The following is a 22354-nucleotide window of genomic DNA, read 5'->3' on the forward strand; positions in this document are numbered from 1 at the left end:
GTGCCCCAATCCACCTCCACACAGCACCTGGGAGATTCCCTCACCCCCGCTTCTCCACTTAAATCACGTGACTAGTTTCCAGTGACAATCAGAATAAAATCCAGACCCCTCACTTCAGCCCACCTGCCCTATCCCAGTCCACTGGGCCAGCCTTAGCTCCTGCAACTGCCTCTCTCAAACGTGGCTGGGCCAGCCTTAGCTCCTGCAACTGCCTCTCTCAAACGTGGCTGGGCCAGCCTTAGCTCCTGCAACTGCCTCTCTCAAACGTGGCATTGGTCTTTCCTACCTCTGGTGCTCTCCTCTGCCTAGACGCCTCCCTCCTCTCCCCTCCCTGCCTGGCTAACCCCTTCCCTCCTCTCCCCTCCCAGCCTGGCTAACCCCTTCCTTCCTCTACCCTCCCAGCCTGGCTAACCCCTTCCCTCCTCTACCCTCCCAGCCTGGCTAACCCCTTCCTTCCTCTACCCTCCCAGCCTGGCTAACCCCTTCCTTCCTCTACCCTCCCAGCCTGGCTAACCCCACACCTTCCCTCCTCTCCCCTCCCAGCCTGGCTAACCCCTTCCCTCCTCTACCCTCCCAGCCTGGCTAACCCCTTCCCTCCTCTACCCTCCCAGCCTGGCTAACCCCTTCCCTCCTCTCCCCTCCCAGCCTGGCTAACCCCTTCCCTCCTCTCCCCTCCCAGCCTGGCTAACCCCTTCCTTCCTCTCCCCTCCCAGCCTGGCTAACCCCTTCCTTCCTCTCCCCTCCCAGCCTGGCTAACCCCTTCCTTCCTCTCCCCTCCCAGCCTGGCTAACCCCACTCCTTCCCTCTCTCCCCTCCTCACCTGGCTAACTCCTCCTCTTCTCTCCTCTCCCCTCCCAGCCTGGCTAACCCCACCCTTTCCCTCCTCTCCCCTCCCCACCTGGTTAACCCCTCTTCTTTCCTCCTCTCCCCTCCCAGCCTGGCTAACTCCTCCCCATTCTTGTGAGTTCTGGCCTAGACGTTACTTCCTCCAGGAAGCCTTCCATGATGTGGGCCTCTAAGACACCCTATTCTTCCTCCACCAAAGCTCAGATCTACTATTACAGTGACCAGTCCCTAGAGCTGAAATGTGAACTCCCTGAGCTTGGGAAGCCTATGCCTCCTGCCCACAGTACCTCCCCAGAGCCAGCACCCAGCAGGCACCCAGCAGGCACCCAGCAGGCATCTGTTGAATGAACTGTGGGAACATGGGGGCTCAGAAGGGAGTGGGATTTGCCTGAGGTCAGGCATTGATGGGGACCCTGCATCCTGCATCTCAGACCAATAGCCTTTGGGACCTGGACACCTGAGCGGGCCAGGGACGGCCTGGCTGGAAGCCTCACCTGAACAGGTGATGCAGGAGATTCCCTCGGCACTCAGGTTGTACTTGAGGTCCAGCAGCACCTGGATGTTGGTATCAGGCCGGAAGAGTAGCGGGGCCCGGCTGGCGGGGCGGAGCCGGCTGGCGAACACCAGGGACAAGATGAGGATGGAGACGAACAGCCCTGTGAGGAAAGGGCGCTACACCAGGCGGGGCTGGGTGCAGCTGGTCCATTCCCAGCGGGGCTCCAAAGTGCCGGGAGATAGCTGCCCTGGTTGTTGGGGGGCGGGTGTCCTAAGGGCTTGGGGGAAGGCCCTGCATGCCAGCCTGTGGGCAAAGCTTGCTGGGGATGGTCCTACAGGGCCAGGGATCAGTTGCTTTGTGGTGTCCCGTGGGGTTGGACTATAAGCTATAATCTAATACTCCTGGACAAGAGGCGGCCACCACCTCGGAGCACCTCATAGTTTATGAAGAGCTGGTGCACTACTTGATCTCACACAACTCTGAAATACTGTTGAAGATGACAATTTTAACAGCACTTAACATTCACTGAGCACTTACCACATGCCACGTGCTGGGCTGAGGTCTTTATACATACTCTCCACTTACAGCTGCCTTCCTAGCCACCGTTCTCATCCTCAATTACAGAATAGGAACTGAGGGCTAAACGGACTGGAATAGCCCAATTCACACAGCTAGGACACGGCCAAACTGGGACTCAGACTCAAGTGGGTCTAACTCCAGGGCCCATGCGTGGCATGCTCTGTGCTATACTGCCCAGCGTGAGTGGCTGGCACACAGCAGGGGCCAATGAGCAACAGCCGCCATGCCCAACTTCATTCTGCACAGGAAGGAGGGGGGGTCAGAGAGGGAGAGACCCCAGCCCAGGCCTCTGACCCTGGGGCATCTGTGAGAGGGGGTGGGCTCCCAGTTCCTGTGTGTTTTGGGGGTGGAGCTGTGAGACAGGGGGCAGGGCCGGAGGGCCCACTTACCCACGATCACCCAGCGGCTCTTGACGGCTGACCACAGGACCCAGTGGTGCAGCAGCTCCTGCAGCTGCACAATGAGGTGGCCGCGGCTGCCCGTGTTGGAGGCTGGCTGCAGACCCTCAGGGGACACAGACACCAGGGACACATCTCCCAGCTCCAGTGACACTGCCAGGGCAGAGCAGTGGCCCGTCAGAGCCTGAGTCAAAGCCCACTGTGGTCCACGCTCGCTTCCAGGGAAGCCCCAATGCCTGGTGAGGAAGCCCGCAGGCCATCTTGTCCAGCCCCCAGCCTCAGGACCAACTTGTCAAGTGTTACTCCCCTGGCAGAGGCAGTGCTGGGTCTCGCTGGGGTCAGCAGGGCAGGCCTGTGCCAGCTCTCACCTGGCTCTTCCTCGACCTCCAGCAAGGGGATGTCATCATCCAGGTAGGGTATGGGGCCCTGGGCGGGGCTGCCTCCAACCTGCTCGGGAGCCGCAAACACGTCTCCGGGGAAGTGCAGGGAGCTCTTGCGGCTGCAATTCTGGTGGCAGCTGTGGAGACAGTAGGGGACAGGGGTGAGCCAGAGGGTCCTAGGTACCCAGGGAGGGTGGGGCAGGGCCCTGAGGATCAGATGAACCCAGGTATCACAGTGCTGCTGACGTCACACGCAGAATGAGCACCCCAGGCTTCTGGGAGCTGGTCACCTGGTTTCCTTCTAGTACCATCTACCCCAGCGCCCTCAGATGCCAGTCTTCCTCCAGAGAGACAAATGGTGACAGCAAACATTACCCAGGAAAAGGGGATGACAACACATAGTGGCCCGGGCACTAAGGTGATCAAATCAGGGGACTCATTCCTCTGCTGCTGTGTGGCCCAGGAGCTCTGCCACCAACTTAATACTCAGGGGAGCCAGGAGGAGGGAGCAGGGCTGGGCTGAGGGTGTAGCTTCGTGGCCGAGGTCTCAGCTGGAGTGAACACATGAGAGACACAGCCCACCCTAGGGACCGGGCACCAGAATAATCCTCATGGCTGATACGAGCGCTGTGTATGTGGCTAATACCACTGCCACGTGCCAGCTGCGAGCTGGGAGCCCTGCGTGGATTATCTCACTTAATCCTCATGGGACTCACACACAGATGAACCCACGTATCACAGTGCTGCTGACGTCACAACCATTTCATATAAAAGGAAACTGAGATGCAGAGGTGAAGTCACCTGCCCAGGGTTCCACGGCTGCCAAGGGAGGAGGCTGGGCTTGGAGCCCACATCTGACTGACTGGGAAGATGACTGTGCCCAATAGGGCCACTGGGGAGACAGCCCCAGGCGGGGGGGGGCGGAGGGGGGGCTTATTTGGCATCTCTGTAGAGATCAGAAAAAGGTGCCCTTTCCCCATGATGCTGCTTCTATGTCATGAAACTGCCATGGAAAACAGTCAAATCTGAGCGCCCATGGTACACAGAACAGTGCCTCCTCCAGGGCACCTGTGTGCAGTGCCAGCCCGCACCAGCACAGAGGAGTCCTGAAGGGAGAGGATGTGAGTGGGGAGAGCTGAGGAGTCCATCTGAGGCCCAAGTCTAAGCTCCTCGCTGGGCCCTTCTCTCCCTCCAGCCCCTCCGGGGCTCACTATGGGCAAGCGGACATTGTCATGGGTCCCTGAACACGACTGACCAAGGCCTTTATCACAATGAGTGGGCCCTGTTCCAAGCCCAGAGATGCTCCAACCTCCCCAACCCAGGCAGCCACCCAGGCCTGATTCAACTCCACCACCATCCCCCTCCATCTTCCCAACCACCAGGCCCATAAGGTCTTTCCCCCTCAACCTCCAGCAGCAACTCTGCACTGACCCGTTCAACTCTGCACACGTCTCACTACATCTAAAGACAAGAACCTGAGGACACTTAACATGGTGGCTAACAGCGTGGGATCTGGAGGCAGAGTTCTTGGGTTTAAATCCAGGCTCTACTGCCTACTAAATAGGTGACCTTGAAAAAGCTGCCCAACCTCCCTGAGTCATTGTTTTCTATCTATAAAATGGGCACAGCAAGAGAACCCAGCTCCCAGGGTCCTTTGGGAAGTGAACGGTGATGTCATAAGATGTTGGACAAAAGTGCTTTGCTCACTTCCTGTTGACACTGGTGATCCCAAATTGCAGTTATTGGATGGAAGCATCTTCTCCTTCCCTGTTCCCTGCCTAGCAAAGGACTGGGCATACAGAAGGCTTTTGGAAGAGAGGCTGGTACACTGAGTGGCTCACAGAGGCCTGTTGTGGATACCCTGCTGTGGGTAGAGGCCCCACCCGACTTACGTGGTCTGGCAGGAGCTCTCCAGCGGTGCCAGGTAGAGGCTCCAGAGGCCCAGGGCTGCAGGCATGGTGACAAGCACGGCCAGCCAGCAGCAGGACACGATGAGAGACATGAAGAGGCCAAAGTCGTGGACGGCTGGGATCTGGTGATGGAAAGGAAGAGAGGGATGTGGGACTGGTTGGACCTGCAGTCAGGGGGCCTGGGTGCCCCCCTGCAGCAAGAGACACTCAGGACCCCAGATCTGGCCCAGACTGAGGCAGTAGGAGGAGGCTCAGGCTGCCAGAATGCCAGCCACCAGCCTTGCAGGACACCAGGAGCCAAGGGCTGGTGTCAGGGGACACAGCAGCACAGGAAGGGTCCCCAGCTCAAGTGGAGGCTCTTGTCTATCTGCAATCCACTGCCCAGAACAGTGTCTGGCACAGAGGCAGTGGTTAGTAGCTGTCATTATGCGAATGAATGGGGGACAGAGGAAGACACATCCCGTTAGACCAGGCCATGTGCTAGTGATGGGGAGGGAGAGAATGCTGCCGCATGACCGAGGCAGGGACCCTGGGGACTAGGAGCAATGGGTATGTTCCAGAAGTACGACAGGGACCACACAGGGAGGTGCTAGTTGGAAGGAAGCTGTAACCACCAACAGAGCAGCCTTCACTCTGTGAAACACTTTCACAGTCATCCTCGCATCTCAGTCCCGGATAATCCACACATGAGGAAAGCAAGGCTCAGAGAGGTCACACAGCCTGCCCAAGGTCACACAGCAGAAGCTGAACCCAGCTCTGCCTACCTTCTAGAAGTGATTCTGTAGAAGGACTTGGATAATCCTAAAGCATCTACTGGTTTCCAGAGGGGCTACTCAGCCCAGGTCGTAAAGTCTCTCAAAGACTTGGGCCAATTCACTGTCTTTCTGTACCAAGGACCCAGCCTGGGCTCAATGCCTTCTCCTAAGCCCCACTCAGAGGCAGCAAGAGGAAGTCAGCACGAGGTAGGAAAATGCAGCCAGAAGCAGGCAGAAGGGGAATCGCTATGGACTTGGTCAGGCTTCTCACTTATCTGCTGTGTGATCCTGAGGAAGTCACTTCACCTCTCAAAGGCCAAGTTTCTTTTTTGGAAAACAGGATGGTAATGGTACCTTTGTCAATTACCATGAATAATGAAGATTAAACGAGAAACAGCTTTGGAAACTGCCAAATGTCCTCCAGGGTGGAGGCTGGATTACTACTGAGGATCCCTAATACGTGCTGTCTGGATTATTATATATTCCCACTTGTTAATTTTGGGTAATGGGTGATTCATGACAAAAATGAACTCTAGAGACAGGGCAAGTACCTTGAGGTGAAGGCTATGTGGCCACTCAAGCAGTAGTGGGAAGGGCAGAGACCAGGGGCTAGGTATGCATGGGTGGGTGGGAGGCCTGGACAGGAATGGAGGGCAGGTCCGCACCTGGGAGAAGACGTTAGCTGCGTAGGCGGCGGCTGTGGTCAGGGAGGTGAAGAAGGTGGCCTTGCCTGCAGTTTGGACGGTGTGGATCATACGCAGCTGTGGGTCTTCCAGGTGGGTGGCCTGGCGGTAGGTGTTGATGAACACAAAGACGTCGTCCACACCTGTGGGAGGGAGTCCCGGGCCAGGCTCAGGATCATTCTGCTGTCTCCAGGATCAGGCCCAACCTGGCCCTAGACTGAGTGGGAGTGGCCTCCTGGGCAGTCAGGCTGCAGGAGTCCTGCTTCTCAGCTTAGAGTTTGGAGAGACTCCTCTGACTGGCTCCTCCCACCAAGAGTTCAAGCCCCAGCCACCACACTCCTTGGCCCTAACCTCACCCAGAGCTAGGTACCTTCTCCCACAACCTGGCCTCCTTCCCACACTTCCTGGGCTTTTCCCACCATCCTCACCTCCATCCAGCAAACCTTGCTGCTCTCTCCACTCACCCTATGCCAAGGATCCGCCCACCACCCACATTCTAACCCCGCAATCCAAGGCTCTAGGCCTCAGCGGGGGCTGTGTAGGGTCCCCAGGGAAGCCAGGCTTTGTAACCAGGGAGAAAGGGGATGGGGCAGACTTCCCATGTGGGAGGCGCACTGCCATGGTAACAGAGGTGACTCACCAATGCCCACGATCACGAAAGCGGCCACCCCATTCAGGATGCCCAAGTACTGGATACCAAAGACCACGTGGTACAGGAAGAGGGCCACCAGGCAGCTGAGACCAATGCTGGCAATCCCAAAGAAGGACAGGAACACTGGGCAGGGTAAAAGGCACGAGGGAGACGGTGGGGGGACCCTCATGAGACACAAACCCCACTAGAGTCCCTGACCTCAACTGGGTCCTGTCTCTTCCTCCCAACCCTGGGCACCATTCACCACTCTGTCTGTTCCCAACACAGGCACAGGACCAATTCTCAGTTTTCCATGCCCAAAGAGGACACCGGGCAGGAGGCCCAAGTGGCAGATGAAGCCATCTCTGGGTAAGTCATGTTGTCCTCCTCTTTGCAGACCTTACCTCAAGAGCCTTATGAACATTACATATTACCTGGGGGTAGGAACTGTGTTTGGATCCCTGGCACCTTACAGCATCTGGCGTATAGTTTGGTGCCCAGTAAATATCTGTTGTATGGATGAATGAATGTCTTTTCCATTTTGGAAAGTATTACCATTGTCTTGTCTCCTTGGGCAGTAGAGTGTGCCTACTGTATACAGACAGCACTGTAAGGAGCAGCTAGTATCCAGGGGTACACGAAGGTGAAAAAGTGATCGGGGGGCAGAGGGCAGTTGACTTGGGACTCCAAAATAGGCTACAAAGTAATCCACAAAGGAATACAATACCCCAGACTCCCCAACACAAGGCTATCAACAGGAGAAAGATGGTCAACAGGCAAAAGGTCCAACTGTGCAGGGGCCCAGGGCAGGGGGTGTGACCCAGGCTGGTACAGCCCAACCTGCCTCCAGGACTCAGTCTGCCTGCTTGGGGTTGGAAGATGATTTCTGTGCATATCCCTGTGTCCCCAGCTCTGACATGCTGGGCTGAAGAGTATTGCAGCATTCTTGAGAAGGCAGGCTCTGGGCAGACAGGAGCACCCTGGGAGGGGAGGAGGGGGCTGGCTTGAGAGAAGCCCTACCTGAGCAGGAGGTGAGGACGTAGACCAGGGCAGCGATGCAGCTGCTGCTGATGAAGGCCAGGAGCATGTCATTGTTGAACGTCCTGCGCACTTCATAGTCAAACAAGTCTGTCCCCCCATAGAGAACCTGGACTTTGCTGGGGGAAGGGAGGATGTGGAGAGAAGAATGACAGGAAGAGGATTAGATACGGCTGTGAACACGTAGAGGCGTATCAGGAGCTGTTCACTTCACCTGTGACTCTACCTTGGTTGGATATCAAAATCACCTGGGGGCTTCCAATAATCCTGATGTCCAGGCCAGGCTCCAGACAAATTAGATCAGAATTGCTGGGGTGGGTCTGAATCATCAGGGCTCTTTAACTCTCTCAGGTGATTCAAATGTAGGGTCAAGGTTGAGAACCACTGCTCTACGCAGATCGTGATCAATTATAATCAGCTTCTATGTCATCTTCCAATTCTCCATATCTATGGCCAAGTTCTAAATTCAAACTGGCTGCTAGATATCCAGTTTTACACTGCCATTCAATGTGTCCTTAACACAAGTTATTTTTAATTAAAAAAAAAACATAACCAGGCTGGTCAAACTGTCTCTTAAAATACAAACATAAGTGACATCTGCTTCTGGCCAAGATGGAGTAACAAGATGGGGTCCATATTTATCTTCTCACTGGAACTAACAAAAATGTGAGAAAATGCATGAAACAAGGCAACCAAGGATGATTATCCCTGAGAGAGGAGAAACAAAATGAGTCCCATGCTTATCCTGGCTTAGTGCTTTGAGAGTTTCCAGTCCTCAGTGCAGCCTAAAATATGGGTTATTGGACTCCCCAAAGGAGGCTGAAAATTTTTCAAACTTGATGAAAACTATGTGAAAACTCACTGATACAGGAAGCTTCAGCAATGAGCCCCAAGCACAAAAAAACTACAATGCACATCATAACCAAATTGCTCAAAAATAGTGACCAAAAGAAAATCTTAAAAAGCAGCCTGAGAAAAAGACACAGAGGAACAAAGACAAGGCTGACAGCAGACTTCCCATTAAAAACAGGGTACATGAGAAGGCAGGGGAGCAACATCCTTTGCAGATAGTGGTGAAAAAAGTCAGCCCAGGATTCTATACCCAGCAAAAATACATTTAAAAAACAAAGGCAAAATAGGAAACTTTTTTAGATAGACAAAAACTGAAATAATTCATATCCAGTATACTTGCACTAAAAGAGATTTTATTTACTTATTTATTTTTTGAGCCAGGGTCTCACTTTGTCACCCAGGCTTGACTGCAATGGCATGATCATAGCTCACTATAGCCTCTAACTCCTGGGCTCAAACAATCCTTCCACCTCAGCCTTCTGAGTAGCTAGACTACAGATGCATGCCACCATGCCTGGCCAATTTTGTTATCTTTTAGTAGAGATGGTGATAGGCTTTGGCTGTGTCCCCACCCAAATCTCAACTTGAATTGTATCTCCCAGAATTCCTATGTATCTTGGGAGGGACCCAGGGGGAGGTAATTGAATCATGGGGGCTGGTCTTTCCCGTGCTAGTCTCATGGTAGTGAATAAGTCTCACGAGATCTGATGGGTTTATCTGGGGTTTCCGCTTTGCTTTTTCCTCATTTTCTCCTGCTGTCCCCATGTAAGAAGTGCCTTTTGCCTCCTGCCATGATTCTGAGTCCTCCCCAGCCATGTGGAACTGTAAGTCCAATTAAACCTCTTTCTGTTCTCAGTTTCAGTTATGTCTTTATCAGCAGTGTGAAAATGGACTAATACAGTAAATTGGTACCAGTAGAGTGGGGCTCTGCTGAAAAGATACCTGAAAATGTGGAAGTAACTTTGGAACTGGGTAACAGGCAGAGATTGGAACAGTTTGAAGGGCTAAAAAGAAGACAGGAAAATGTGGGAAAGTTTGGAACTTCCTAGAGACTTGTTGAATGGCTTGCACAAAATGCTGATAGTGATATGGACAATAAAATTCAGGCTGAGGTGGTCTCAGATGGAGATGAGGAATTTGTTGGGAACTGGAGCAAAGGTGACTCTTGTTATGTTTTAGCAAAGAGACTGGTGGCATTTTGCCCCTGCCCTAGAGATCTGTGGAAATTTGAATTTGAGAGAGATGATTTAGGGTATCTGGCAGAAGAAATTTCTAAGCAGCAAAGCATTCAAGATGTGACTTGGGTGCTGTTAAAAGCATTCAGTTTTATAAGGGAAGTGGAGCATAAAAGTTTGGAAAACTTGCAGCCTGACCATGCAATGGAAAATAAAAACCCATTTTCTGGGGAGAAATTCAAGCCAGCTGCAGAAATTTGCATAAGTAGCAAGGAGCCTAATGTTAATCCCCAAGACCATGGGGATTAACATTCTCTGACATGGAGAATTTCAGAGAATTTCATGGCAGCCCCTCCCATCACAGGCCTGGAGGCCCAGGAGGAAGAATTGGTTTTGTGGGCCAGGTCCAGGGTCCCCATGCTGTGTGCAGCCTAGGGACTTGGTGCCGTGTCCCAGCCGCTCCAGCTGTGGCTGAAAGGGGCCAGTGTACAGCTCAGGCTGTGGCTTCAGAGAGTGGAAGCCCCAAGCTTTGGCAGCTTCCACATGGTGTTGAGCCTGTGGATGCAAAGAAGTCAAGAATTGAGATTTGGGAACCTCCACCTACATTTCAGAAGATATATGGAAACGCCTGAATGCCCAGACAAAAGTTTGCTGCAGGGGAGGAGCCCTGATGGAGAACCTCTGCTACGGGAGTACAGAAGGGAAATGTGGGGTCAGAGCCCCCACATAGAGTCCCTACTGGGCCACTGCCTAGTGCAGCTATGAGAAGAGGGTCACTGTCCTCCAGACCCCAGAATGTAGATCCACTGACAGCTTGCACCGTGTGCCTGGAAAAGCCGCAGACACTCAATGCCAGCCCATGAAAGCACCTAGGAAGGAGGCTGTACCCTGCAAAGCCACAGGGGCAGAGCTGCCCAAGACCATGGAAACCCACCTCTTGCATCAGCGTGACCTGGATGTAAGGATGTGAGACCTGGAGTCAATGGAGATCATTTTGGAGCTTTAAAATTTGACTGCCCCGCTGGATTTCGGACTTGCATGGGCCCTGTAACCCCTTTGTTTTGGCCAATTTCTCCCATTTGGAATGGTTGTATTTACCCAATACCTGTACCCCCATTGTATGTAGGAAGTGACTAGCTTGCTTCTGATTTTACAGGCTTATAGGCGGAAGGGACTTGCCTTGTCTCAGATGAGACTTTGGACTGTGGACTTTTGGGTTAATGCTGAAATGAGTTAAGACTCTGGAGGATGTTGGGAAGGCATGATTGGTTTTAAAATGTGAGGACAGGAGATTCGGAGAGGCCAGGGTGGAATGATATGGTTTGGCTGTGTCCTCACCTAAATCTCAACTTGAATTGCATCTCCCAGAATTCCCATGTGTTGTGGGAGGGACCCAAGAGGAGGTAATTGAATCATGGGGGCCGGTCTTTACTGTGCTATTCTCATGGTAGTGAATAAGTCTCACGAGATCTGATGGGTTTATCAGGTGTTTCTGCTTTTGCTTTTTCCTCATTTTCTCTTGCTGTCACCATCTAAGAAGTGCCTTTTGCCTCCTGCCATGATTCTGAGTCCTCCCCAGCCATGTGGAACTGTAAGTCCAATTAAATCTTTTTTTTTTCTCCCAGTTTCAGGTATGTCTTTATCAGCAGTGTGAAAAGGAACTAATACAGATGGGGTCTCATTATGTTGCCCTGGCTGGTCTTGAACTCCTGGCCTCAAGCAATCCTCCCACTTTGGCCTCCTAAAGTGGGATTACAGGTGTTAGCCACTGTGCTCAGCCTATGAGAGATGTTAAAGGAAGTCCTCAGGAAGAAGAAAAATGGTAACAGATGGAAATAGGGAAATATGGATTTATACAATGAAACAAAAAACATTGAAAATGGTAATGTCATAAATAAATACATACAATTTTCTTATTTAAATCTCTTTAAAAGATAATTGACAATTTAAACAAAAATAATGTAGTGTGGGGTTTATAATATACATTAAAATAAAATGCATAACCACAATAACATAAAGGCTAGGAGGGAAGAAATAGTAGTATATTATTGTAAAGCTCTTATACTACATATGAAATGATATAATATTATTTGAAGATACACTGTAATAATTTAAAGATGTATACTATAAACCCTAAAGCAACTACTAAAAGAGTTACAGCATAAAAGCCAACAAAGGAGATAAAATAGAATCGTAAAAAACATTCAATAGTTCAAGAGAGGCAAAATACAGGAAAGGGGAAACAAGAAGCATATGGGACAAATAGAATAAAATATACTTAAGTCTAACCATATTAATAATTGCATTAACTGTAAATGGCTTAAACACCCCAAGTAAAAGGCAGAAAGTATCAGAGACCTTTATTTATTTATTTATTTATTTATTTATTTATTTATTTTTTGAGGTGGAGTCTCACTCTGTCACCCAGGCTGGAGTGCAGTGGCGTGATCTCAGCTCACTGCAAGCTCCGCCTCCTGGGTTCACACCATTCTCCTGCCTCAGCCTCCCCAATAGCTTGGACTACAGGCACCTGCCACCACGCCCGGCTAATTTTTTGTATTTTTTGGTAGAGATGGGGTTTCACCATGTTAGCCAGGTTGGTCTCGATTCCTGACCTCAGGATCCACCTGCCTCGGCCTCCCAACATGCTAGGATCACAGGCGTGAGCCACCCAGAGACCTTTAAAAAAGTCAAGACCTAGCTGACTACAAGAAACCCACTTTAAATATAAAGACACAAATAGGATAAAAGCAAAGGGAGAGAAAATGATATACCATGCTAACATGAACCAAAAAAGAAGCTGGATTGGTTATATTATTAAAAAATAAAGTAAATTTCAGAGGAAAGAATATAACTAGGGGCAAAGAAGATAATTTCAAAATGATCATCAAAACTACAATCCTAAATGTTTTTATAGCTAATAACAGAGCTTTAAAATGCATGAAGTAAAAACTAACAGAACTGAAAAAAGAAATAGACAACTCCCTGATTGTAGATAGATATTTCAATATCTCTCTCTCTCAATGTTGCTAGAAAAATTAGACAGAAAATCAGTAAGGATATAGAAGACCATGAACAACACAATCAATGAACTTGATCTAATTAAGACTTATAGAACATTTCATGCAAAAACAGAACTTTTTTTTTCAAGTATACAGGGAACATTCAGCAAGAAAGACCATGTACTGAACCATAAAACAAGACTCAATAAATTTAAAAGAACTCACATCACACAAAATGTGTTCTCTAACCATCATGAAATTAAATTAAAAATCAGCAACAAAAAGCCTGAAAAATTCCCAAATATTTGAAAACTAAATAACACACTTTTAAGTTATACATGGGTCAAAGAAGAGATCAAAAGGAAAAATAGAAAGTAAGCTGAACTGAATGAAAATGAAAACACCATATCAAAATTTTGAAATGTGCTAAAATAGTCATACTTAAGGGGAATTTTATAGCATTAAACACCTCTATTAGGAAAGAAAAGTTTCAAATCCATGGCCTTAGCTTCTACTTTAAGGAAGTAGTACAAGAGAAAATGAAATGTAACATAAACCAAAGAAAGAAAATAATAAAGATCAGAGCAGAAATCAAGGAAATAGAAAACAGAAAAGCAATGGAGAAAATCATTGAAATGGGTAGCACAATAGGGTAACTACAGTCAATAATAAGTTAATTGTACATTTTAAAATAAGAGTGTAATTGGATTGTTTGTAACTCAAAGGATACATGCTTGAGGGGATGGAGAGCCCATTCCCCATTTATGTGTTTACCTCACATTGCTGGCCTCTATCGAAACATCTCATGTACCCCATAAATATATACACCTACTATGTGTTCACGAAAATTAAAAATAAAAATAAATAAATCTAATTCTTAAAAAAGAAAATCAATGAAACCAAAAGCTAGTTCTTTGAGATCAATAAAACTGATAAGCTTCTAGCCAGACTGATCATGAAAAAAAAGAAGACACACGGAAGGTGACATCACCACAATTTCTACAAACATTAAAAAGATAATAGGGAAATATTATAAATCATTTTACACCAACAAATTTGACAATTTTTTTTTTAAGAGACAGGGTCTCACTCTGCCACCCAGGCTACAGTGCAGTAGCACAATCATAGTTCACTGCAGCCTTGAACTCCTCAGCTCAAGGGATCCTCCAACCTCAGCCTCCAAAGTAGCAAGGACTACAGGCATGTGTCACCACGCCTGGCTAATTTTTGTGTGTTTTTATAGAGAGGGGCTTGCTGTTTCCCCAGCTGGTCTTAACCACCTGGCCTCAAGGATCCTCCTGCCTCAGCCTTCCAAGTAGCTGGGATTATAGGCATGAACTACAGTACCCTGCTAGTGTTCACTGTCTTGATGGTGGTGAGGGTTTCCCAGTGTATACACACATGTCAAAACTAATCAAATTGTAAAGTATGTGAAGTTGGTTGTATGTCAATTATGCCTCAATAAAGCTGTTAAAAATGTAAACAGGACTTTAAAAAGCCAAGTTGAAAGGATCTCTGGATTATCTACTTTGCTGAATTAAATAGGTTAACTATCCTTTCGTTAGAGTAGAAAATCAATCATTTATTCATTCACACATTAATGAAAAGCATTTATAGAGTATCTTCTAGATTCTGGGTCCTGTGCTAGATGCTGATTATAAAAAGACATAGGCCCATACTTTTACTCTCAAGTTGAAAGAAATAGCTCATGGAAGACCAGTATCCTTACCTAAAACTACTAAAATGTCCGCTAAAATTCAGAAACTATCTGTGATGACAGTAGAGAGTTGCTGAAGTAATCGAACTAGAGGGCTAAGACTCCAGAAAGGAAAGAACCTAGGAAAGGTAAGCTGCCCTTCTACAGCCATTTTTACCCTGGAGGCATCTGCTGATTCTAAACACGGGCAGAAGGCTGAAAAACTTGGCTGGGAGTCAGATAAGCTAGCAGAGCTTTGGGCAGACACTTGCGGATCAGCAGAGCACATGGCCAGGTTTTCCCTCGGCACTTCTGCAGAAGTCTGGGGCTGTGTGGGGCCTGAAGCCAAAAAACCGAAGCAGAAAGCCTCGGAAAAAGCAGAGTAGAATTTTTGTCTTTGTTGTGATTTTTTTAGCAGCTTTTGAGAGATAAAAGATTAGAGTTTGGAACCTATCAGGGGAAAGGACTCTGCAGAATACACCAAGCTCTCAGTTGAAAATCCTAGAGAATCTAGGGCAAACTAGAGGTAGACTGAGACTTTCCAGGATTGCAAACCATCCTCAACTCTCAGTGTGGTCACTGCTTGTTTAAGGTGATCAGCCATGACTCTATGTGCCTTCTGAAGTGAAAGATAAATTTTCTCTGGAGGAAATAACATCATCTGGACCTTTATGTGTGTGTTTTTTTCATATAATGTTTATCACTTAATAAAAGTTACACTTTGAGAGGCCAAGGTGGGAGGACCACTTGAGGCCAGCAGTTTGAGACCAGTCTGGGCAACACAGTGAAACGCTGTGTCAAAACAAAAACAAAAACAAAAAACTAGCTGGGCATGGTGGCACATGCCTGTAGACCTAGCTACTCAGGAGGCTGAGACGGGAGGATTACCTGAGCCCAGGAGTTTCAGGCTGCAGTGAGCTATGACCATGCCACTGAACTTCGGCCTTAATGACAGAGTGACACCTTGTCTCAAAAAGATAACAATAAAAACATAAAAATTACCAGGTATACCCACAGGCAGGAACACATGATCCCAAACCAAGTGAAACAACAGACTACAGAAACAAATCTGCAGGTTATGCATATATTAAAAGTTAGTAACAATTTTAAAACACTATAATTAATATGTTTAAGAACAGACAGGAAAATGTGGACAAAATTAACTAAACGATGAATAAAATAATTACACCAGTGATTTAGATCTATAAGAGATTCAAATGGAAATTCTCAAAAACGACAAACAGAACAGTAACATTAAAAACTCAATAGACATTAAATGGCAGATTAGAGACAATAAATAGAAAGCAGGATCAATGAACTAGAATATCTAAACCAAAGCATAGAAAGAAAAATAAAAAAATAAAACCCAGAAAAAAAGCATTGAAAACATATGGGCTCAGTGAAAAGATCTAACATTTGTGTAATCAGAGTGCAAAAAAGAGGAAACAGAAACAAGATAGAAGCAATATCTGAAGAGATAATAGCTAGGACATTCTTAAAGCTGATTATGGTCATCAACCTACAGCTTCAAGAAGCTCTGTGTCCCCGAACAGAACAAACACAAAGAAAACACACTAAGATACGTCACAGTAAGACTGGTGAAAACAAAGACAAAGAAATCTTAAAAGCAGAAAAAAGAGAATTTTTAATGGCACAACAAAAAAGATTTACAGCCTACTTTTCTACAGAAATGATGGAAGTCAGAAGACAATGGAGTGACATCTTCAGGTAAAGTATTAAAAGAAAATAACTGCCAATTTATAATTCTATACCAGCAAAAATATGCTTCAAAAATGAAAGTAAAATAAAGATGTCTACTAGGCAAACAAAACAGAGAATTTATCACCAGCAAACCTGTACTGAAAGAAATGCTAAAGAGTTCTTTAGACACAAGGAAAATGATCCCAGAGGGAAAAATGAAATTACACAAAGTAATGAACACCAACAGAAATGGTAAATATGTGAATAAATATAAATGAACACAGACTCTGTAAAATAATGATGTCATGTCTTATGGGGCTTAAATGTATTAAGAATTAAAATGCATGCAACATAAATGCAAAAAATTGAAGCTCAATAAATGCAGTGAGCACATTCTAAGATTCCAGTATTAAAAGCAATAAAAGTCATCATTTATATTATTCTGTTATAAGTCAAGGTACATGTTGCCATCTGTTGGGTAACCAATAATAGAGTAATTTTAAGAATCTTGTTCATCCAAAAGCACTAAAGTCAAGTCTATAGGATTGTCACCACTGCTGTGACACTCTAATGGGAGAAAACAGAAAAGAGTGGCTTCTTCCCTAAGGGCAGGGGATTTGCCTCAGCAGCTAAACATCTGGGCAGAGTTAATACTGGTACCTAAAACCATGAAGGTCCTTCTATAGTCATCACCTCTCAGTTTCCCAACCCAGCCAAGTACCTTTCCTTGAGGCATCTCCATTCACTTATTCATTCACTCCCCTGACAAATCCTTACTAAGGGGTACCTGGCCTTGTGCTGGGGCTCAGCCCACAGAAACTGAACCAGCAACAATCCCAGTCTTCAACAAACTCACATTCTATAGAGACAGATAATTAAACCAGACCTCTCTCAAACTTAAATGTGCAAACAAATCACCTGAAAATACTGCAGGTCTGGGAGAGAACTTGAGCTTCTGCATTTCTAACAAGCCCCTAGGTGATGCCGTTGTTGTTGATTGGAGGAATGTACTGTGAGTTACAATTAAAAGACAGAGTGAGAAGCATTGTGATAAAATTGTAGCTCAGAAGGGTGAAATAGCTCACTAAAACTCACAATAATTTGAATAACTGGGATCGGACCCAAGATACATCTGACTCCAAAGTCTGTGTATGCTCTTTCCTGCCTCCCTTAAGGAGAAGAAAGGGGACTGTGGAAACAGGTAGTGTCTCAGTCTGATTTATGTTGCTATAACAGAATACCTGAGACTGGGTAATTTACAAAGAAAAGAGGTTTATTTAGTTCATGGTTCTGCAGGCTGGGAAGTTCAGTGGCATGGCATTGGCTTCTGGTGAAGGCTTTTGTGCTGCATCATAACACGGAGGAAGGTAAAAGGGGGAACAGGCAAAAGGGACCAAAAAAGAGGAGGAACCTTGCTTTATAACAACCTGCTCTCTTGGGAACTAATCCATTCCCGCAAGAGTGAGAACTAGCTCACTCCCACAAGATGGCATTAATCTATTTATGAGGGATCCACCCCCATGACTGAAACATCTTCCACTAGGCCCTACCTCTCAACACAGCTGCACTGAGTTTTGGGGGGGACAAAGCATATCCAAACCATAGCAGGTAGTGGGCATTTAGTCCAGCCTCTGGGCAATGTTGCCCAAGTTGGATCTTAATAGATGAACAGGAGCTTGCCTGACAAAGAACTAAGGCAGGGAGAAGGCTCCCAGTGCAGTAAGTGGCACAAAAACATAAAGGGTGAGGGTCTGTATTTGAATCTCATTCCACCACTGATGAGCTTTAAAATTGTGGACAACTTACCTAATTGCCATGTCTCAGTTTCCTCAACTATAAAATGGAAATAATCATAACAGCACTCACCTCATTGGGTTGGTGTGAGAATTAAATGAACTGGTATGTATAAAGGGTTTCGAACAGTGTGTGGCACAGTGTAAGTGCTCAATAAACATTAGCTCTGATTATTCCAGCAGTTGCTCAATATAAAGAATGAGCAGTGGAAGGAATGAGGGTATTTCAGGCAGAATGATTCCTCCTGTGCCTGGGATTGACCTATCAGGGTGGCGGACTGGGAAAGCACTACAGTTATTGCCCAGAAGGACTGCTGCTCTGTTCTGGTGGGGAGGGACCCAGTTGTACTCCTGGGCACACCATCCCAAAGCACCTTCCACCCCAAAGCACCGTCACATCTGTTAGCTCATCTCTTCTTAGTGACTCCAGAGGGCAGCCAGAATTGTGTTCTCCATTTTAACGATAGGAACACTGACACCCAGAGAAGTGAAGTGACTTGCCCATTACCTCCCTGGGTATTAGAGGCAGGAAGTGTGGTTAATTTTAGGTGTCAATGTGATTGGATTAAGGAATATGGAGAGAACTCATAAAGCATTGCCTCTGGGTGTGTCTGTGTGGGTTTTCCCAGAGGAGACTGGCATCTGAGTCAGTGGCCGGGGTGGGCACTGTCCAACTGGCTGGGGGCCAGGATAGAATGAAAAGGGCAGAAAGGTGATTTCCTCTCTCTCTCTTTCCCCCCTGGAGCTGGGACACTCTTCTCCTGCCCCTGGACATTAAAACTCTAGGCTCTCTAGCCTTTGGACTCCAGGACTTATGCCAGCAGTCCCCTGGGGTTCTCAGGCCTTTGGTCTTGAACGAAGAATTACACCATTAGTTTCCCTAGTTCTGAGGCCTTCAAATTTGGACTGAGCTAGACTACCAGCATCCAAAGGTCTCTAGCTTGCAGATGGTATGTCATGGGACTTAGCCTTCACAATTGCATGAGCCAATTCCCCTCATAAATCTCCTCTCACATATCCCTCTCTCTATCTATCCTACTGGTTCCATCTCTCTTAAGAACCCTGACTAATACAGTGAGGAACTCCTTATTCTCTGGCCAATACTCTTTCCAGAAAGACCTCGAGCACCATCTCAGGAGAAAATCAATACCCAAGACCTCCAGGGCAGAGTCTAGGATTTCCTACCTGGCCCAAAGCTGTCATGTTCACTAACTATTAGCACTGATCAAGCAAAGCGGACTTCCATTTGTCATTTGTCAGACAGACTGCAAGGATGTACTTGGTTCTGCCCCAATTTGGAAAGAAAGACTTCCAAAGGAAAAGATTATAGGGAAAGGGATAAGGGGTTTAAGAGTGAGAGGCAACTGGAAATCAAAAATGGATATGCACACACAGGATGCAGCTGGACTTCCTACCTGGTAGACTGCTTGGCCAGCATGGCCACGTAGGTGACCACGAAGCTCTGAAACTTAGCCCGTTGTTCCTCCCAGCGGTCATCTACTGAGTAGTAGTTGGGCAGGGGTGCTCCAAACAGGATCTCACTGCGCAGGAGGGAGCTCTTCAGGTTGTCTGCAGACAGGCCCTCATCCACATACCAGTAGAACTCAGGGTGAGTCATGGCCAGCTCCAGGGAGCCTGCAAGGACAGGGGTGGGGGCCCCAAGAGTTCAGCCAGTCAGCTCCCACCAACCCTCCCTCAAGGTCATCCAGTCTCATTGCAGCCCTGCCTCCCAGGATTCCCCCTGTCCACATCCACCAAAACTCCACCCAGGCCCCACAACCTCTCTCTGACCCTGCCCCGCCCTTCCTCAAGCCCCATCCCTAATTTACCTAAAATGAACCCTACCTCAGTCTTCTTCAACCCCAATCATTTCTCCTGTCTTCCTCTGGCCAGATTTCTGGTTCTCTAAAACCACATCCTGGCCCTTCTCTAATCAGCTTCACACCGGAGCCCCACCCCATGATTTCTCTACCTCTGACCACAGCAGAACCCTCACCATCCTTCAGCTGGGTCTGCATCCAAGCTTCCCTCTTCAGTTCCCTCTTACGCTCATCTCACACCTGAGCCCAGCCCTTTTCACCTTGCTCTCCCGCCATGCCCAGGACTCAGCTCCAGACTGACTGGGCCTGGGCCTGGGCCAAATCTCCATAAAGAGCTGTATGAAACCAGGACCTATGCCCCGTCCCAGCATCCCGGCGGCTCACCCCGGATGTCCGCCAGGTCCTGGCCCATGCCGTCATAGTAGATCTTGCCGCCCCTCTCAGTGGGAAAAAAGTAGGTCATGAGCGAGCTGGGAGGCGAGCAGTAGGAGTAGGAGCCCAGCGGCAGGTCCTTGAGCACCTCGTGGGGCTTCCAGCAGAACTCCCGGAAGCCTGGGTGGTCCATGATCTTGCGCTCGATCTCATGGATCGTGACCAGGCGCTCACTGGTGAAAATGTTGCGCTCCGCGTCGCCGCGCGCCAGGAAGATGAGCTCGATGCGCCAGTGTGCGTGCGTCTGAGTGTTGGCACTCACATACGCGCGCGAGTAGTCCCAGCGCGAGGCGCCTCGGCGGGCACGGCTCTGATTGGCCGCGGCTGCCGCGTGGGGCGGGATGCTGGGCTGGTACCGCCCATTCTTGCTCAGCCCCTGGTTTCGCAGGTCTTCACTCTGGTTGGCTGCCAGATCCTCCAGGGGAGGGGTCTCACGCCGAAGTCGCCCGCTCCGATTGGCTGTGGGCTTTTGGACCGCGGAAGTGTCCCGGTACGGGCCTGGGCCGCGGAGTGAGGCCGCGGGGATGACGCGGGGGACTCGGGAGCCTTGCCGCGAGCGGTTGCCGAGATGCAGCTGCTGCAGCTGCTCTGAGATAAGGCGCTGAAGCGTCTCGGAGGTGAAGTCGGCCAAATCGCGCCGGTTCCGCCCCCAGGATCCAAACTGAGACTTGAGCGCCAGAGTGAGAGCGTCGAAACGCTGTGAGGCCTCGTGGTTGCGGATCTCAAAGGCGTTGTAGGAGATGTCAATGTCCAGCGGTGGGTAGTAAAGGAACATGAAGGCTGACAGGGCCATGGGGATGCTGCAGCCCAGGAAGAGCACCAGCCCAGCACAGCACGGATTGGTGAAGGCCCAGCCCAGGGTACTCCAGAAGCCCGAGGCTGGGGGCCGGGAAGGCAGGGGCCAGTGCTGCCAGCAACACTGTCCCCCTGCCCCAGGTTGGGGCCCTGGCTTCTGGGCCCCTAGAAAGGCCTCACCCGTTGCTTCTTCTTCCTCCTGCTCCTCCTCTGGCCACACATCCTGCAGCAACGGGTCATCCTCCGTGTCCATAGTCTGCAGGAGAGGGAGAGGGTCAGCAGGCTAGAGAGAGAGCGAGGGGAAGGTGCCCTGTGGTGCAGTTCGCCCAGCCCTAGGTACCAACCCTGTCCACTCATAACCAAATACTAATACTGCAATGGAATTGCATCAAGCATGCATCAACACAACTGAATTAAACTACCCGTAAAAAATACAAAGAAAATTCCTGTTATTTGCCCATCACTTCTCCCTTTTGGGTCTTGGCTTTTGAGGCCACAGAAAAAAGGAAAATCGCAGAACAATTGCAAACAGAAAAGATGTTTCTCCTGGGGTGAGGGATTTAAAAAAACATCTGACTACACAATTTTCTAATGTTTGCTGCATCCTCTGACTTTAGAACTCAAGGCCAATGTAAGATGTGACTCCACTGCAACCACTCTCATTTAATAAGCAGCTGTAAAGTACCTCTAGGAAGTATCAGGGTGCAAGGGAAAGAGCATGATCTTTGGAATCAGGCAGACCCTGATTTGGATCCTGGCAGTATGAGTATCAGCAAGGCAGTGAGCCTCCCTGAACTTCAGAGCCCTCATCTATAAAATAGAAGTGGCCATTGCTGCCTCGTACGACTGTGGAGTCAAAGGTGGAAGTACTCTGCAGTCTGTGTAGTACGTTAGTTATCAGTCACATAAGCAGATTTCCCTGCTCCCGGCTGCGGACTGTAACATGCTCAGCCATTGCCCAGGAACTGTGCCAGGGCTAGGTGCCTGTCACAGCTCTCTTGGAGAACCCTCAGTAGCTTCCCACCCCTTCTTGGAGAACCCTCAGTAGCTTCCCACCCCTTCTGTGGGGTGCTGCAGCTGCAGCACTGTTTGTCAGGCTTGGGCCACTTAATATGCAGCTCCAGCAACATCAAACCTTTGGGCATGGGCAGGGGCCAGGCATCTGCCTCCCAGAGACTTGAGCGCAGCAGCAGGAGGGCCTGGCAGGAGAGGGCAGGGCTGGGCAGCCCGAGGACTCCAGCGGGGTGGCCCAAAGAGAGGAGGCTTTCCGGCATCCCCCGGCATGGCCTATCCCCCTTGTCCTGCCTGCCCTCTGGACAGAGAGAGACTCATTATCCAGTTAGATGCTAGGCGGTGAGAGGAGGAAGCTTAT

General features: G+C 48.8%; 1 protein-coding gene across 1 annotated transcript in view; it reads right to left on the reverse strand.

The window, feature by feature from the left end:
- The window catches only part of DISP3 (dispatched RND transporter family member 3), a 58494-nt gene that overhangs the window by 15502 nt on the left and 20638 nt on the right, over positions 1 to 22354 (reverse strand). The window contains exons 2-10 of the mRNA XM_055262663.2: positions 20140 to 21238; positions 19351 to 19570; positions 7699 to 7835; positions 6688 to 6822; positions 6030 to 6190; positions 4592 to 4731; positions 2688 to 2836; positions 2311 to 2472; positions 1341 to 1502 (exon numbers count right to left, since the gene is read on the reverse strand). Coding sequence (XP_055118638.1) covers positions 1341 to 1502; positions 2311 to 2472; positions 2688 to 2836; positions 4592 to 4731; positions 6030 to 6190; positions 6688 to 6822; positions 7699 to 7835; positions 19351 to 19570; positions 20140 to 21235 — 2362 coding nt within the window. The 5' untranslated portion in view covers positions 21236 to 21238. The remainder of the gene's footprint in view (positions 1 to 1340; positions 1503 to 2310; positions 2473 to 2687; positions 2837 to 4591; positions 4732 to 6029; positions 6191 to 6687; positions 6823 to 7698; positions 7836 to 19350; positions 19571 to 20139; positions 21239 to 22354) is intronic.

This window comes from Symphalangus syndactylus, chromosome 22 (genome assembly GCF_028878055.3).
Source record: "Symphalangus syndactylus isolate Jambi chromosome 22, NHGRI_mSymSyn1-v2.1_pri, whole genome shotgun sequence".
Lineage (NCBI taxonomy): Eukaryota > Metazoa > Chordata > Mammalia > Primates > Hylobatidae > Symphalangus > Symphalangus syndactylus.